Here is a 16,895-nt window from a genome sequence, read left to right on the forward strand (position 1 = left end):
GTGCAAAGATCGAACAACCTCAAAAGGGTTAGGGGCCGTTTGGATTGGAGGAAAGTCACAGGAATTTTGGAGGAAGCAATTCCGGAGGAAAGGAAACGAGAGATGCCGTTTGGAACAAAGGAAGCTTCCCTACCGTTCCAGAGGAAAGGAAACTGCTTGCACACAAAACGCAGGAACGAGAAAATCCACTCCGACCCAAGGGAACGGAGGGAACGCTGCGCTCGCGGGAGACCAGGAAAGAAACCAATGACTACTAGTGTATGCCAACGGCTACTTTGTTCATTGAAAAATGTGAAGATTCAAATTCATTTCCTGCAATCCAAACAGTCCAAATGTTTCATTCCTATGGTTTCCAATCCTGTAGTTTTCCACTTTTTAGTTTTCTTTATTCCTGTGTTTCCTACCATTCCTCTGTTTTACATTCCTTTGTTCCAAACGGGGCCTTATAGTTGGGAACACAGAATGTCAAAATGGAGGATACTACCATGGCAGTGGCACAATTAGACATTGCATTAATAGACATCACCCGATTAGATACTAAATCTCTCCTGGTCACGGTGTTTGCTCTATCAAAGGCAATGGAGTCACAAAGTCTCCTTATGTAACCGGATCACTACTATTGTGTTCGACTGCCACATAATTAGTGTCTCCGTGCGCTAACCCAAGACAATGTTGTGGATTACCAAGTCTCATAATTGCCACCACCGTCACCCGATTTGGTCATGGTGTCAAATACAAACCAAAGGCAGGTACGAGTCACATAGTCTCACTACCTCCCCCAACCGCAGTCACCTTGATGCCGTATCTACTACGAAGTTTCTCCACACGAGGGAGGGGTCTCCTCGCCCCCCCCCCCCCCCACACCGACACGTCACCACTCCACACCAAGAATGGATGACCACCACGCCTTCATCGGAAGGTCACAAAGACCTAGAACACTCTAGATCGCCAAGATACAAAGGCAACACAACCCTATCACTCAAAGCTCTCAAGCTCTTAGGCCTAACTCGCACAAGGATGCACTATAGTGTCTATCCTAGCCTTGGATGTGATCTTGAATGTCTTCAGATGGTGGGTGGAGTACAGAAACACTTGATCTAACTTGTGATAGCCTTGTGGCACTCTAGCTTACTCAACCAAGGGATACAACCTCATATATATAGCCCCATCCCCCTCAACTAGCCATTGGAAAAAGTCCGTCAGAAAAGTGTGAGCACCGTACAATCTGCTGCCTTCAAAAGATGCGTCGTCAGACCATAAGGTGATATTAGCCGTTTTTTTCTTTTTCCAAACATCGGACGATCCATTGAGTGCCTTTTTTTAACGTGGGATCATTCGGTGAGTGTAATACTCCCTTTGGCCACCTTACTGATTGTCACTAGACGATCTGTTGCAGCTCATTTTTCCTTCACCAGATCGCCCGGTGCCCTTTGTCAAACTGGGCTACATAGTGGCCAAGTCATTGGTGTACACCGGATGATCCACCAATGTGCAATTCTTCTCACCGGGTTGTCCGGTGCATGCAATCTTCCTTAGGCACTTCTGTTCATCAATCGTCTGGCTTGTGCATTCCCTTTGCTGTCGGATCGTCCGATGCTTATTTTTATCCACACTTGTTTCCTTTTGTTCTGTTTTTTTGCCAGTCTCCGCACCATTTGTTCTCTTACATCCCTAGGGCCTATTATAGCATATCTAACATAGGTTTGGCAGCCTTACATTATAACCAGTTTTCGCACCACTTCTCTTACATAAGCTGAAATACATTTTTTAAGAAACTATATAGCATCCCTTCAAACTGCATATTAGCTGAAAAAACATATTTCAAATTTATTTCGTGAAGTCCATCGCGACATATTCCTTCAAAAGCTAATGCATTTTTCTCCTAAACCAATATTTCCTGCTTATCTGTACATACTCATGCATAGAGGAAATTCAACAGAAAGAAATGACAAAGCATACTCTGAATTTGATCTTACATATTTTCCCCACTTTTTTCTATTTTACATCCATGAGCAAAAGTTAGATTCCTTTAACTATATATGTCAGCTGGACATACACAACTCTGCGCCCACTTTCTGTGAAGTGTTTCCGAAACAATCTATTTACATTGAAGCACTTTGAGCTCTCATCTCTGTAAGATTTCTACCGGCAATGCAAGAGCGCTGAAGCAGGTGACACCATTGAACAGGAAGAGATCACAAACAGCTATCCACTCTGCTGGGTTCTTCATACGCATTTGATTCATGCAATGCCCAATCTACTTATGGTGCTGTACGGATGTTAGCTTGTACCTGAAAGCCGTTGTGCAAAGAAAATAAATCAATACTTCAATAGTACCCATGGCTGAGATTAAAGGAACATGATTGTTTCAGAGATCAATAAACTGAAAGCAGGATCATTTTATTTAGCTTCCACACAGTAAGCCTGTACTAAAAATTAACTTGGTTGACTTTTGAAATGAACAGCAGGAGCTCTGCCTCTCAATAACTTGGTTGACTGCAAGGCAATGTAACCATATGAATTATTGACGACATACTCTTATCAATTCTTACCTGCATGCTAGTTAATTTTGGGGCACTCCTTGGAATTGCTTTGATGTGAATTTTGTAATACTTCTTGTATGTGATATTGATAACATTTAACCAGTAGTGGGACCAATTGCTGCATTAAGAAGGCTACCGTTTTTTGATGTAAGCTCCTTCTCGACTTCAGCAAAGAGTTCCTTCAATCTATTTGAGGTATTGGAAATAATAGTCTTCGTGACCTTCTTCTGCTGCTTGGTACTCTTTAACCAGGCAATCCCCAACAAAACCAGCATACTGCATGTATTTGGTTTCGAAGGTATATTCGTGATATAATACTTCATCTGGAGCTGCATTCACACGAATCATATTTTAAAGCGAGTCAAAGAAAAACACAATAGTTCCAAAAGAAAGTAGAACAAATGGTGTATGGAGGAGTGTCTTACATTGAAGTAGTCTGCAAGAAGAACACCTTGGAGGGTCATCATCTTTTCGATGGCCCATCCATCTTGGTTGACCAAGCTATACTTCTGCTCAGTGGTGGTCGCTTCTCCTCTGTACCGAGACAAGTTTTTGTCGAACTTATAGCTTGTTTGCCGCTGCTGTATATTACATCCTACAAGTTCCCATTGTGTGGCAGTGTAGTCTATACAACCGGCCTTTTGCATCATTTTGTGCTCCAGGGGACCTCCTGAAAACATCTCCATCAAGGACTCGACCTGCAGAAGCAGATACTCCTATGGACGCTCAAAACAAATTACGTGTTTTGTAACACCATTTGAAATGTAAAAAGCAGCACTCACATCAACAGAAAGAACTGATGAAAATATTTCAGACATTTTAACATCCACATTAGTGAACAAGGATCCCCCTTCTTCAGGCAGTAGTTCCTTCACTTCATCTTTTTCGATCGCCTCTCCCTGCTGTTCTGGACTGAGTGCTCGAATTTTCCAAATTGCTGTGATTATCCTGTGAGATAAAGGTTTCTTGATGTGATTTATTCATTAGAGAAATAGCAGAATTGTTTGGTGAGTGGTATTCGTGGGAAAACAGTAATCCAGATTAAGTGACTAAGTACCGGTACATTTGGTCGAAAGAATTCATGAGTTTTGTGTAAGTATATGAGAACCTTAATATGAATCAGTAACATGTTTTTACATTCAGAAAATCAATAACATGTTTTCTAAAATAGTTTGTAAATACAGTCAACTTCCAACGCTCAACAAAACCCATGAGCATCAATCTAATCAAGAACTCATAAAAAAAATCTAATCAAGAACTCCTCAAAGCAAAATATAAACAATCAAAGATACATTTAGGCCAAATGTCTTATCAGATTTTAAAAGGTAAGAAATTGAATCTACCTGTAAGCATCATTGAAGGAAACAAAAGATTGGAAATTAAATTTGAGTCTTCCATGATGATCTGTTCCCTTGGCACCATGTTTTGCTTCTAAACCTCTATCCTTTCGAAGGATGATCATCAAAGACGGGCTACCGATTGACAGTGTAGCAGGGATAACCTGCATGTCATCGACGTCCTCCCACAAAAAGAAAAACTTGGTTTTGTGTCCAAATATGTTGGAATAAAATCCAACTATTCTTGGAGAGAAAAAGAGGCGGCCCTAAATTACATGAAAAGGGAAAGATTTTAGTATCAACAAATGGAAATAGATATTGGCAAGAGTCAAATGGATCATCAACCAGCGCAGAGATATAGTACTAATTCACAATAAAAATAGTCAAGCAACATATGGAATATATTGCTACATTCAACAAGGCACTCCAAACATAAGAAATCAATTTGGACACTCGGAGGTTCCATTTCAAATAAAGGATTAACAATAATAATTGAGCCATAACAACCTGAACTGGCATCTTCCGTTTCAGATGGCAGGTGAAATCGTCGATGAGGAACTCTTCTGGAGGGAGGGCAAACAGCTTTCGGAATGCTACATTTGTTTGGGTTGACCGCAAATTTATCTGCATATGTGTCCTACATTACTATGACAACTGAATACGGAGTATACTGATTAGCTTCTCACAAAAGAACTGCTAAATTCCTTACCTTCTTACCAACTTCTTTTCCCATCTTTGCTAGGTAATTCATGACAACTTCAGTCCCCCTCGAGTTGTTCAAAAATATTCTCAAATGCAATTTAGGGTTACTTGCTTGATCACACTTCCCATTGAGAGGAAGCCATATGTCAGTTAATTCTGACAAATTGTTTTTCAAAAAGTTGACTTCTGTGTGACCAATGACACATTGTCCGCTCGAATCATGAATAGCAACATCCATCCTTGATGGAGGATCATCCATAGCATCAAATTCGAATATCTCTAGAAAGGTAGATATCAAATGAGTCAGAAAAACATAAGTTTAGGTTGAGACCACTGCACTGGTAAAATTGAATTCCAGCTCATCACGGTTGAGAACAAAGGAAAAAGGGAGAGGTGAAAGTAACTAACCGTTCCATTTTGGATCTGATGTCTGAAATTTAATTGAGCTTGTTTTCCTCTTAGCATTGCATGTAAAAACAACATAGATATCAAATAGGTCAGATGAACCAGTAGCTGTAATACCAGCGCCTTCGATGAGTGCAACAGTCAACAACCAACCATCACCGTGAGCTTTGACCCCATGGTCACTACCTAATACAGGAAACAGAGTCGATATGCTTAAGCCAAGTGAAACAAATGGAACCAAAACAAGTATGTCGAACAGAGGTAGCTATTTGGGGACTGTACTCCTGATATCCCTTTTCAACTTGGTGGAAAAGAGATTTCAGTGAAGAACTTGGTCAAGTTTGCACTAAGGCCAAGCCCAGCAGACAAGCTCTTTTAAATTCTTGGAGAGATAGTTTCATTGTATATGATCATCTTTTTTCTTTTTGGGCTTGGAAGCCTTGTATTTATAAAAACTCTGTAAATACCATTCTTTCATTTAATAGAAAAAAAGGTAGGGGACTCCCCTGCTGATTCGGTCAAAAAAATATCCCTTTTCAAAACAGTGCATTCTCTCTTTTCATAACAGTGCAACTCTTACAATACAAATAGCTATTCAGCCAATTCATAAAAATAGATTTATGTTCAAAGATTTCATATTAGATAATGATAAAGAATTGAGATAGTTACCTCTTTGTTTCCATGCACTTAAGAAGCGCCGTGTTACTTTGACAATGCTCTGCCCCTGAAGAATTAAAACTGCACAAACTACAACCTCCCCAATTGAATCTGGAAGGTCAAGGCCAAAATACTCAAGCCCATGCGTCACATCAGGCTTGGACAAATGAAGGTGTGCTATAACATATAGTGCTATGGCAACTGAGAATATGAATGTGAAGTTCCCGAGAAAGCGGACAATCAACCGCCAACCTGTTTCCTTTTGTGCATGTAATGAGGCTAAAATCTTTTCTTTGTTTGAATTAGCATCATCAAGCTCGGCTACTTTAAGCTTCTGGTTTAGTACTTCAGAGAACTGCGCATAACCTTCGGCCATGCCTTGTTTTGCACCATTCTCAATCATTCCTTTTACCATTGTGCTCTGAACAAAGTTTACCCTCCAGCTTACAGTAAGATGAGATGTTTGCTCTTCAGATGATAGATGGGGACCTGGTGTGATACAGTACAGTATCTCCACCTTGAAGCAATTTCCGCAGGGAACATCAGGAGTGCTGACAACAGAAAACACCGCGTAAGAATTTGCGGCTGCTTTCAGGTACTTCTGTTCTTCTGTGGCTTTCACAGCTTTAACCAACTTGCTTGCAGCTTTTGTGTAAGTCAATGTTCTTTGCACACAGCTCTCATTGCTGTCAAGTTTCCATGGTTCAATCTGAAACCCACTTGTTCCCTGAAGCTCTGCCACTGCTGGCCAGAAGTCTGAATTCGGAGAGAACAGGAGAGAGTTCAACTCGGTCGGCGCGGCGACATAAGATTCGTCAACCAGCACACCACCAGGCAAGTTGGCTGGCATCTCACTGCCTTGATCTTTCGACTCCAAGACTTTGAGCAGCTCATCAAGGCTTGACTCAGGTACCACCGTGCCTTTCTCAGGGATTTCACGATCTTCTGATGAGCTCGCGTTTGGCTCTTGCAACTGATGATCAACTGGCGGATCAGTGTCTGATGCAGTCGGATGCTGCACAGTAGGAGCAGCATTCTCAGGTTTCCTGAAGAAATAGCGGGACAAGACCTCTACCACCGATGACGGATTTGGCGGCGTTGCATCAGTGTCTGCAGCTGGTGGTCCAGGTTCAGAGGCTGCCTCTTCCACGCTACTCCGGGCTGGAAGATCCAGAATGCTGTCCGGGAATCGTTCGAAGCTGCTGTGAGATGCTCGGGGTTCGATGCTGGAAACGGCTGATAGGTCGATGCAGCTACATGTTGTCGATAATGTTTTGCGCTCAATGGGGCTGTCTGAACTGGATGCTAAGTCATCTGAAGCAGGATGAGGAACACTCTGTGATTCGTCAGATACGTGGGTTCTTGTGGACAACGATACGTGCAGACAAACTTCTCCTGCAATAGCATAGAACAAAACAACATAATTTGCGTTGTGGATAATATGGCGAAAAATGAAAGGAAAGAGCAGAAGTAGAAGAAGGTCGAGAAACCGCGCAACTGCGATGATACCGCGGCATTTCTTCCTGGACTTCTTGCTCTTGGGCTGGAGCTGGTACCACTGGGAACCGAGGGAGAGGTCGTCGGTCTCCATGACCTGCGACAGCGGCACCCGGACCAGGCCCAGCCGGTCGTTGCTGAAGTACTTGTCCTCGTTGAGCACCGACACCACCAGCTCCTCGGCGACGTCGCCGACGAGGAAGCTGAACTCCTCGTCCCAGGCGGGGGCCAGGCTGCGCTTCACGACGGCCGTCTTGGCGCGGCGCTTGCCCAGCTTGAGCTTCACGAAGGGGTCGCTGGAGCCGTTGAAGTGCACGGCGGGGAGGCCCCGCGCCTCCACCACGCGCACCAGCAGCTTCATCGGCGTCACCCGCCGCGCGCTCTCCGCCGCCTCCGACACCGTCGACGCGCTCCTCGCCGCCGGCTTCGTCATGCATGCATGCGAGGATCCCGCCGCCGACGGTGGTGATCCTTATTTGGATTTCCGGCCGTGTGGTCTGTAGAACGAACTGGCGGTGAGAGCGGGCGGGAGAGGTCGGGAGGAGCCGAGGAGGGCGTTTCCCCGCTGCCAGGGCGTTCCACGGTTTTGTTTCGAGCCGTTGCTTCGCCGCCAGGATTCGTGCGCGGGAGGATGGGAACGCTGCTGGCCGTCAGATCGGCTAGAGCGGATTGGGAGCATGCGGGCTCCGTGCCGCATGGGCTGCTTCAGGTTCAGGTTTCCAAACATAGGCATGCATGGGGAGAAAAACTGATGACGAACCAGGTCATAATCAGAGACATTACACAACTGGCAAGTGGGTCCCACGTACCATGGCCACCTTCAAAACAAGGAAAGAAGCCAAACCATCGTGCAGCGTGATCAAAAGCTTTGGCAGTTACTGCATGCAATACGCTTCGAGTTGTGATCAAGCAAGCTATGCACGTGGCAGGCGAGCTACTGTCGACTTCATTATCAATGTTCATTCTTAACGTGTTCAGCTTCATCAGAGTGAATTCTACACACACCCCCATGACCCAACTGCCAAACGCCCCACGCATCCATCCTGGAATCTACCTGATTTGAAACTAATACGTAGTAATATATAAATCAAGAGTGATAAGCTTGCTCTAGATCCCATGGCGTCTGGATGAGAGTTCTTCCGCCCAAGATTAGATGAATACAGCCTAACACAGTTTGCACTATGATCAGAACCGCTCCAGATCTGGTGAATACCCCCTTCAATCCTTGCCGAAGTCAGCGCTGTAGTGCGCGCTGGACTCAAGCTTCTTGGCGTCGTTCAGCTTGCGCACAGCCTGAAACAATTTGATCACAAAGGGAAGGGGTTTCATCAGAACGGGAAGGGGGACGCACGGTTAGCACCAAGCAAGCTCTGTTTAATTGAAAAAAACTGGGGTATGCAAGCGCACCTTCATGAAGTCCTCGTGAATTACATAGTCACGCTCCGCTCGGATGGCAGCCATGCCGGCTTCGGTGCAGACGTTGCGCAGATCGGCTCCGTTGAAGCCCTGTAATAGATCGCAAGAGCTAGGGTTCAGGAGATAGCTCCAAATCATGTTAAGGAGTTTACATAGCTAGATTGACTAAAGATTAACTCACTTCAGCTAGTTTGACTACAGCTTCGTAGTCAATCTCACCATGCTTCGCGATGCCAGCTGCATGGATCTTGAGGACCTCCATCCTCCCCTGTTCATTCGGCAGTGGGATCTCGATCTTCCTGTCCAACCGCCCAGGACGAAGGAGTGCAGGATCCAAAACATCAGGCCGGTTGGTTGCCATGATCATTTTCACCTATATAAACAAGAGTGTTTTTGTGAGACACTATGCAAGAAGACAGACAGCACTGAAAATATTAGGGACAACCAGCATCATCTTAATAAAGTCTAGCTTTCTACACCAAAATTATAACTCTGCAACTATCACTGTGTTGGCAAGAATGACAACATTGCAAATGACATTGTGTAGCTGTATGAGGGCAGAAGGATTGATTCGAACAAAAAAACAATTCTCTTCTCACAAATTGTGAACCGCTTTGGCATTATGCAAATGCAATTTGAATCTGCAGCACTTGATGAATGAATTTAGAAGAAAAAAAAACTTTCCTGTCACTATGTACTGGTACCAAGAGATGAATAGCTGACAATTAATATGGAAAAACCTTTTTAGTATCATTTCCACAGAAAAGGCATACCTTCCCAAGCTCATCGAATCCATCTAGCTGATTTAGAAGCTCCATCAATGTCCTCTGAATCTCACGATCTGCACTTGTGCCCTCACTAAATCTTCGGCCACCGATGGCATCAATTTCATCCATGAAAATGATGCATGGCTAGGCAGCAAAATCAAACCAAAGACAACACTTTAGAGTCATATACACAGATTATGCACTTCGATGTAAAAGATAGACAAATCATCCACGGGTGTGCATATTTCCTTTTTTTCCATGTAAACAAGTCTGCACGCTAACTAAAATGCAAAAGGTTGTTTCCCAATTTATCTTTGGCAATGTACATTTACTCATTTAGAGCTAAAGAGTGGAGATGCTCTGCACTAGTACCTTACTTCTTCTACTTTCAGTCTTTCACTATTGAATGGACTCTTTATAGTTATCTCATAGTTCATATGCTTTGAAATCTTCCCCAAGATAAATCAATGAGTCAGGATAGCTAGGTATGCACACACAGATAACAAAACGAAACAAAGCTTACCTGATGTTCACGTGCATAGTTAAACATTTCACGAATTAAGCGTGCACTTTCACCAATATATTTATCAATGATAGCACTTGACACAACCTGTTTAAAAGGTGCACATCAATGAAAAAACAAATGCTTAATATATGTCATAAGTTACTAGCAAAAGTTCCAGACCTTCAAGAAATTAGCATCAATGTTGCTAGCAATGGCTCTAGCTAGGAGTGTCTTCCCAGTTCCAGGTGGACCGTAGAGCAGCACACCCTTGAATGAGTAAAGTAACATTTAGTACACCCCAGGATCATGAAAATGGGCAGCCATCAATTTGAAGCTTTGAGATAACTATGTAATATTGTATTCCAAAGCAAATTTATTTCTTGAATTTACCTTTGGCGGCTTAATCCCGACACGGAGAAACAATTCTGGGTTCATAAGTGGTAACTCAATGGATTCTCTGAGTTCCCTTATTTGGTCTGACAACCCACCTACAGCTGAGTAACTAACATTGCCAGGATCTTCATGTAGCATGTTGTAAACCACAGGGTCAACCTGAGAAATAGGAATAAGAACAATACTGCATCAGGGATTAATAATATCCAAGTCATATATAGTAACTAAAATACAAGTTGACCAGGTTGCGATTGAGGGATGCAGGTGTCTAAAAAAGAAGGCAAACTGGGCTGCTATAAAAATACAACTCGACCAGGTCAGGATTGAGGGACGCAAGTGTCTAAAAAAGGAAGGAAAGGTTGCTGTAATGATGGCCCATCTAGCACACTGCCCACCTAGGTAGTCCTAACCCTTCATCTAGTCTACCCATCCTGACCTCTTTACTCTTTCTCTCTCCGCACCAAGGAAACCCCGCCACCTGCCACTAATCCATCAATCCCCTGACTCCTGTGATTACGGTCCAAACTATTAAGTCTGCAAATACACACCGACCACACAGGCTAAATTTAAAAAACTAATCAAACATACACGGGACACATAAGCAAAACAATCTGTAACAAACATATACCTCACGAGGCAGAGTGCGCATGATGGTAAGTGTTGTCATGTCAAGAACAACTCGTGTACCGGCAATCAACTTTTCTTTGTCAACCTTACTTCTGCAGGCAACAACATAGCGTGGTCCACTGCTAGCCTTGACAATAACTTCAAAAAGGACTTGTTTCAGTTGCTTTGATAAAACTAGGTACGTCATAATGTCAATAATCAGTTGAGAAGCAACAAGTCTTTAGCATGAGTGTAACAAAAGTTCATGTTTGTAAACTTAAAGGAAAAGGAATATGCAATTGAAGATCACATAAACAATCCATCAGTGTTTCATTATTCCTACAAATAAATTTTGCACAAACATAAGGATTTTTTCACTTACATCGTTCCTTATCCAAAGGTCGAAGCACCTCACCGATGATTTGGCCAACACTTTGCAATGATTTTAGATCCTCTTCAGTTTTTTCCAAGTTTTTCTTTGCATTTTTTAGGTTCTCCCTCCCTGAATGCAAATACACAAGTTCATCACAAAATCAAGATAACAAAAGTATCAGGTATATGCTATAAGAAAATGTCTGCTGTCATATCTATCAGTTACAAGCATAATAAAACCTGTAACATTGAAATAAAATAGTACAAGCCTAAGAGAGTCAGTCACAAGAGAGACCACCCACTGATGGAGCATCGAGGAAAAGGAGAAAAGAAGCATGAGTCAATCAGCATGTCAACTGCACCACACTTACAGGTGCACGGAATAAGTCATTCGCACGCAATAATCATAGTACTTTGATACACAGTTTTGAAGTTACATTGGTCCATATTTCATAAACCTCCTCCAAAACTAGTTTACTAGCCCAAAATGCTGAATGGAGCTGCTCTCAGATTACTAAAAGATAATGTGCGACTTTATAACCAAATAACCAACCTGACCTGCCAAAAAACACTAAACAGCACAAAACTAGGACTCTAGCATGAAAGGTAGAGTGACTACCTAGAATCTCGATTACTGGAGCTACCAACTCTTATTTCCCCCAAAACAATAACTCGAAATTGAACTAAAAAAATATATATCCTCAGCAGTCAGCAGCACCCGCAGGCAATTACAGAATGAGTGATCAGCAGCCATTAACAAAATGCAAGCTAACCGGAAAGAGGGAATCTACCAAGTGATCACCAAGCACTTACATCCAAAGATTTCTCCGACTTGTAAAACCCACCAGAGTTCATCTAAACCCTAGACGAGAACCTATTCTAACGCGAAAACTCTAAATGAGGCTGAACCGCCAAAAACACGCCACCCCTCAAACCCAAATTGAGGCAGCCAAAACCCTATCCCGCCGCCCTAGTGCCGTAACATCCAGATCCCCCACGCGCGGTCACCGCTCGCCAGAACCTCGACACCGAACCCCAGAGACCTACCGGGACACCCACGCACGGGGAGACGGGCGGGCGGAAGAGGATGCGGCGGTGGGCAGTGGCGTGTTACCTGTTTTGACCCGCGCCTCGAGCTCCCGGCAGGTGAGGAGCTTCTTGCGGTAGTCGGTGGCCGCGGCGCGGCGGCGCGCGTCCTCCCCGCCCTCGGCCATCCTCCTCCGCCACCTCCCTCCGGGGATCTACCCCTCGTCGGCTTCGGCTGTGGCGGCGGCGCGAGGCTTTGCTTCTTTGGCCTTTTCCCTGGTTTGATTTCTGGGCTGATTTGGGTTGGCCGTTGCTGGTTTATTGCGAAAGGAAAATACTGTTAGTTAACCGGTTTGGACTGACCGAAACCAACACGTGAACAGGCTGCTTGTAATCCTGTGCTTCTTCTGTCGCAAGAAGAAGAAGAAAGAAGAGCGGAGGCGGACCAGGGTCGAGCGAACCGGGGGCGAGTCGAGGTGGAAAAAGAAATGTAAACCAGAATTTTTACTAATTATTAAGTATATAAAAAATATAAATAATTCCCCGTGTGTGTGTTTTTTTAATTGAAAATCCCCATCCTCTAATCTTTTACTTGACGAATCCAGCACCACGGAATCTGATCTGACACCTTATTTTGCCACGTGTCACCTCATTTTAATATTCGGGCGTGTTTAGTTGACTAAACCTTGACATTAAAAAGCGTATAACACTGTAGTGGTACTGTAGCATTTCGTTTGTATTCGGTAATAATTGTCTAACCGTTGACTAATTAGGCTCAAAACGTTCGTCTCCTAAAGTACAACCAAACTGTGTAATTAGTTTTTTTTACCTATATTTAATACTCTATGCATGTGCTCAAAGATTTGATATGATGGAGAATCTTACACCGTGCAAAATTTGGAGGTGCAAAATTGGTGGAACTAAACAAGGGCTTCGTTGGATTTATGGCCGTCTCAAATTGAGCCGTTTATATCATGCCTACATTAATAACGTTTGGCATCTTCCAAAGAGCTCGGCGTTCTTCCAATCGAGTCTTCTCCCCTATCACCGCCGTCACCCGTCATGTGATCGCGTCCCAAGTTTTGCCAGCTTCGACATGCAGGCTGTTTGGTTAGTTGGTTCATATTGTTGCTGGTTTATGAAAAAGTACTGCTGACTGATTTGTGTGAGAGAAAAATACTATTTCAACTAGAAATTTACGATCGTTTACGATGAGCCACAGCCAAACGAACAAGCTTGCGCCCATTCTTCGGTGTGGGCTTCCTTCTCCACGCCACACCCTCGTCTCCCTTTGCGAGCTCAGCAGAATGGAGTGTCCGCGGCCGTCGCAGCATGCAGGTCCATCACGCCGGTGCTGGGAAGAGGCGATGTCAAGGAGTGAGAAATACTAGAGGGAGCAGACCACTGGGCTGCTACGGTAGCATGAGTCGGTGCGAGCGCTAGCCATGAAAGCATGAGGCGATCTGGAATCCTCGATCATGCATTCTCCTCGTCGCTGTGTTGTTGCTCAAGCCCGTCGCTATGTCGTTGCTCAAGTGAGTTATCCCAGAAGTTCCAAGCTAGGGTAGGGTGGTGTTGGGTTATCTCTTCTAAATTTTAGTCGTTGTCCCATCAAATGTTTGAATATATGTATATAGTATTAAATATAGGCTAATTACGAAACTAATTATATAGTTTACGACTAATTTGTGAGACGAATCTTTTAAGTCTAATTAGTCCATGATTTGATAATGTGGTGCTATAGTAAACATGTGCTAATGACAGATTAATTAGACTTAAAAAATTCGTCTCGTGGTGTAACACCTCGGGTGTTTAAATACTAAAACCTGACATATCATCATATGCATTACAAAGCATTTGGCATTTGGTGAAAACTTTGAGATGCACACACTAAAACAAGTTTATATTTATGTGTTAAGTATTGCTTGGTATTGTTTGAATCAAGTTTGAAACCTTTGTATTGATTTGAAATTCCGAAAACCCTGATTTTCAATATTTAAATCCTACCCTGAAAATCCATTTCAAAATCTAAGTATATTTTGGGGTTGAGCCCAAAAGCAAAAGTGTAGAGCTTGACATGTTATACAAAGTTTGTTTTTGGAGTTTTTCAAGTTGTTTAGTAAAATTTGGAGTAATTCAAAAAGGCGTAATTCGTTAAATTTTCCCATTTGAATTCAAAAGTTCATTTCAAAATCTAGACCGAATTAGGAGTTGGTTATAAAAGCAAAGTTGTAGAACTTTTGATTTTGAACAACTTTTGTTTTTGGAGATTTTTGAGTTGTTATGAAAATTTGAGAGTAATTTGTGAATTTTGGCGAATGACAAACTTGTAATTTTGGTGAACAGTGTCCACCGCCGAAGCTACATTGCCGGCGTTTCCTTCTTCGGCGTTCCAGGCGCGGTCGTGGCCGTTTTGGCGTCGCGCTGGCGTGGTGAAGGCCACAGCGCAGCTTCCTCGAGCTTCTTGGCCTCCTTTATAGCCTGAGCCGCCGTCGTCTTTGCCTTTTCTTCTTGCTCTGTTTTTTCCCGTCGCCTTGCTCATCTCCGGCGAGCCCGCGTTGTCGTTGTTGTGCTCCACCGTCGCTGATAAGCTAGTTCCAGCTTCGCTTACTCCTTGCGCATCCAGTCGACCCACCAATTCGGCTTGTCTTCGTTGGGAACTCGAGTTGCATCGTCTTCTTCCTCGCGGCCGGCAACTCCTCCGCCGAGCACGATTCTCCGCGGCCAAAGCTCCACGGTGCATCTCCATCCCTGGTTTTGGTTGATTCCGTTTCGTTTTGATGCTGTGGTACTTAATCCATAGTTGGTTGCTTATTTTGACCACTGCAGTCACCGGTTCTTCCTCACCGACGATCTTTGCTCCGCCGTGATCACCGTGATCGTCGTCACGCCTCTCCATTGCTTCTCCGACCTCGCTCCTTGCTTCAACGCGTTCGGGGTGAGCCACTGGTGCTTCTTGGATCCCTTGTTTGAGCTCTACCGGTTGCACGCCGCCGGCGTAGCGATGCCGTGCCACCGCGTCTGCCATGGCCGACATCGAGCTAGTATAGGGTCGTAATCAGTGCTGATAGGGACGTTAATCGATGCGCCTAGTCTTGGTGATCGTTTTGATACTTTGGCCGTCGCCGTTGGACTCACCGTCGACGAGTTTACGTCGGTCAGCGCCGTCGCCGTCGTGGTCAAACGCGCGAGGTTAGGGATGACAGGTGGGACCCGTTGTCAGTGACTCAGCGTTCAAATGGATTTTTCTATTTTTAGATTTGAATGAATAGTGTCTGCTTTTATTATTTTTGTGTAGATTTATTTAGAGCTCCAAAAATTATGAAAATTTTTGTGTGACTTCTCTGTGATGTATAGTATTTAAGAAAAATATGAAATGATGTTTTTCAGTACTTTTTGAATGTGATAAAATTTGCTCAATTTATTAATAAATGGATTTCCATGATTTTTCTAGGCTTATTTAATTGTCCAAAAATTATAAAATTTGTTTTGCCACTTACTCATTATGTAATGAACATTTACAAAAATTTTGAGCTCAATTAGAATAAGTTGATTTATTTCATAATTTTGAATTAAATAATTAATTCATAAAAGCAAATAGTAACCTTTAATGAATTATGTTTTGTTTGAATTTTTGATTGAGTGATGTCCTTGAGTCATTAGTTGATAATGATCCTTGGCAATTGATTTGGGTGTTGCGAAAAATATTTGATTAGTTTGACTTGCCACTGTACCGCGAAGGAAAGTTGTATTCAAAGTGTTAATTTTGCATCCATCATCGAGCATCATGTTTCGTATACCGCATCATGTTAAATATGGCATTGTTACTACGTGTAGTGAACGAAGGTGAACACGTGGTAGTTAATCAAGTTGTGGAAGAGGTTAATCCGTCTATTGAGGTCGGATCGAATACTTGTGAAACGTCGCAGGAACCGGACTTTTCCGTCAACGAAGGCAAGCCCCGAATGCATACAACCCTACCTTATGTTTTACAAATTAATTTCGCTTTTGCTTTCCGTTACTGCATTAAGTGATTAGGAGTTAAGTAAGAGCCTAATTGGTGTATTACCAACCTTATTATTCCATATTTACCATATTACCAGTTTTAAATTTGTATATGCCTAGTTTTGCTTAGCTATACTTAGAACGATGAAAGTTGGGTGATTACCTGTCACCTGCGAACTTTAAACAGAATTTTGGTTAACTTATGTTATCATGTGATATGGGAATGTGGAGTAATAAATCTAGACCGGGCGGACTCGGTGCGTGTGAGCCATAAAACATGGAGGTCTTGTGAGCGGGTTCTTTCCGCCTGTGTCGATTAAGGCACGTCCGTTGTTGAATTGCATGAGGTGAGAATTTATAGTACTAACCACATACTCCGGTAAGCCTTAACTTGGCGATTCTAGTACGAGAATGGCTACTCGCGCACTGGGAGTGGAGAGATGGCGGGAATAGCGTGTACCCACGTGGTCATGGGCTGGATTGGTAGAGTACTGTGTTCTCGGGTGGCGCGGACCCGTTCTTGTTTTAGAGGATCTGAGTGCAGGTTGGTATATGTAGGTCGGGGACCTACATATGTCGTGTGGTCTGTAATTCCCAGCTGGGTTTAATCGGTTCAAATCGTCGTTGCTCCTCGGTTATGGAGACTCAACTCACTATTCATCAT

General features: G+C 43.4%; 2 protein-coding genes across 4 annotated transcripts; both read right to left on the minus strand.

The window, feature by feature from the left end:
- Positions 1-1,945: 1,945 nt before the first annotated feature.
- Positions 1,946-7,717, minus strand: LOC136521627 (C2 and GRAM domain-containing protein At1g03370-like). Of its 3 annotated transcripts, XM_066515382.1 has the most exons (10): positions 7,154-7,717; positions 5,657-7,039; positions 4,991-5,173; positions 4,590-4,861; positions 4,388-4,504; positions 3,887-4,146; positions 3,326-3,491; positions 2,969-3,241; positions 2,553-2,872; positions 1,946-2,291 (listed from the first exon to the last, which is right to left on the minus strand). In XM_066515382.1, the coding sequence occupies exons 1-9, from the start codon at positions 7,572-7,574 to the stop codon at positions 2,639-2,641; spliced, it is 3,309 nt and encodes a 1,102-aa protein (XP_066371479.1). In that variant the 5' UTR covers positions 7,575-7,717; the 3' UTR covers positions 1,946-2,291; positions 2,553-2,638. The 3 variants fall into 3 exon arrangements, with proteins under 3 accessions (XP_066371479.1, XP_066371478.1, XP_066371476.1); XM_066515381.1 differs by having other exon boundaries at positions 2,680-2,872; positions 5,657-7,717; XM_066515379.1 differs by having other exon boundaries at positions 5,657-7,717.
- A 342-nt stretch (positions 7,718-8,059) lies between these two features.
- LOC136521628 (26S proteasome regulatory subunit S10B homolog B-like) lies at positions 8,060-12,576 on the minus strand. The gene is made up of 10 exons (XM_066515383.1): positions 12,315-12,576; positions 11,211-11,330; positions 10,851-10,987; positions 10,220-10,381; positions 10,010-10,096; positions 9,848-9,934; positions 9,331-9,468; positions 8,739-8,930; positions 8,549-8,647; positions 8,060-8,434 (listed from the first exon to the last, which is right to left on the minus strand). The coding sequence occupies exons 1-10, from the start codon at positions 12,412-12,414 to the stop codon at positions 8,360-8,362; spliced, it is 1,197 nt and encodes a 398-aa protein (XP_066371480.1). The 5' UTR covers positions 12,415-12,576; the 3' UTR covers positions 8,060-8,359.
- Between the last annotated feature and the right edge of the window lie 4,319 nt (positions 12,577-16,895).

The sequence above is a fragment of the Miscanthus floridulus genome, chromosome 18 (assembly GCF_019320115.1).
Source record: "Miscanthus floridulus cultivar M001 chromosome 18, ASM1932011v1, whole genome shotgun sequence".
In the NCBI taxonomy this organism is placed as follows: Eukaryota; Viridiplantae; Streptophyta; class Magnoliopsida; order Poales; family Poaceae; genus Miscanthus; species Miscanthus floridulus.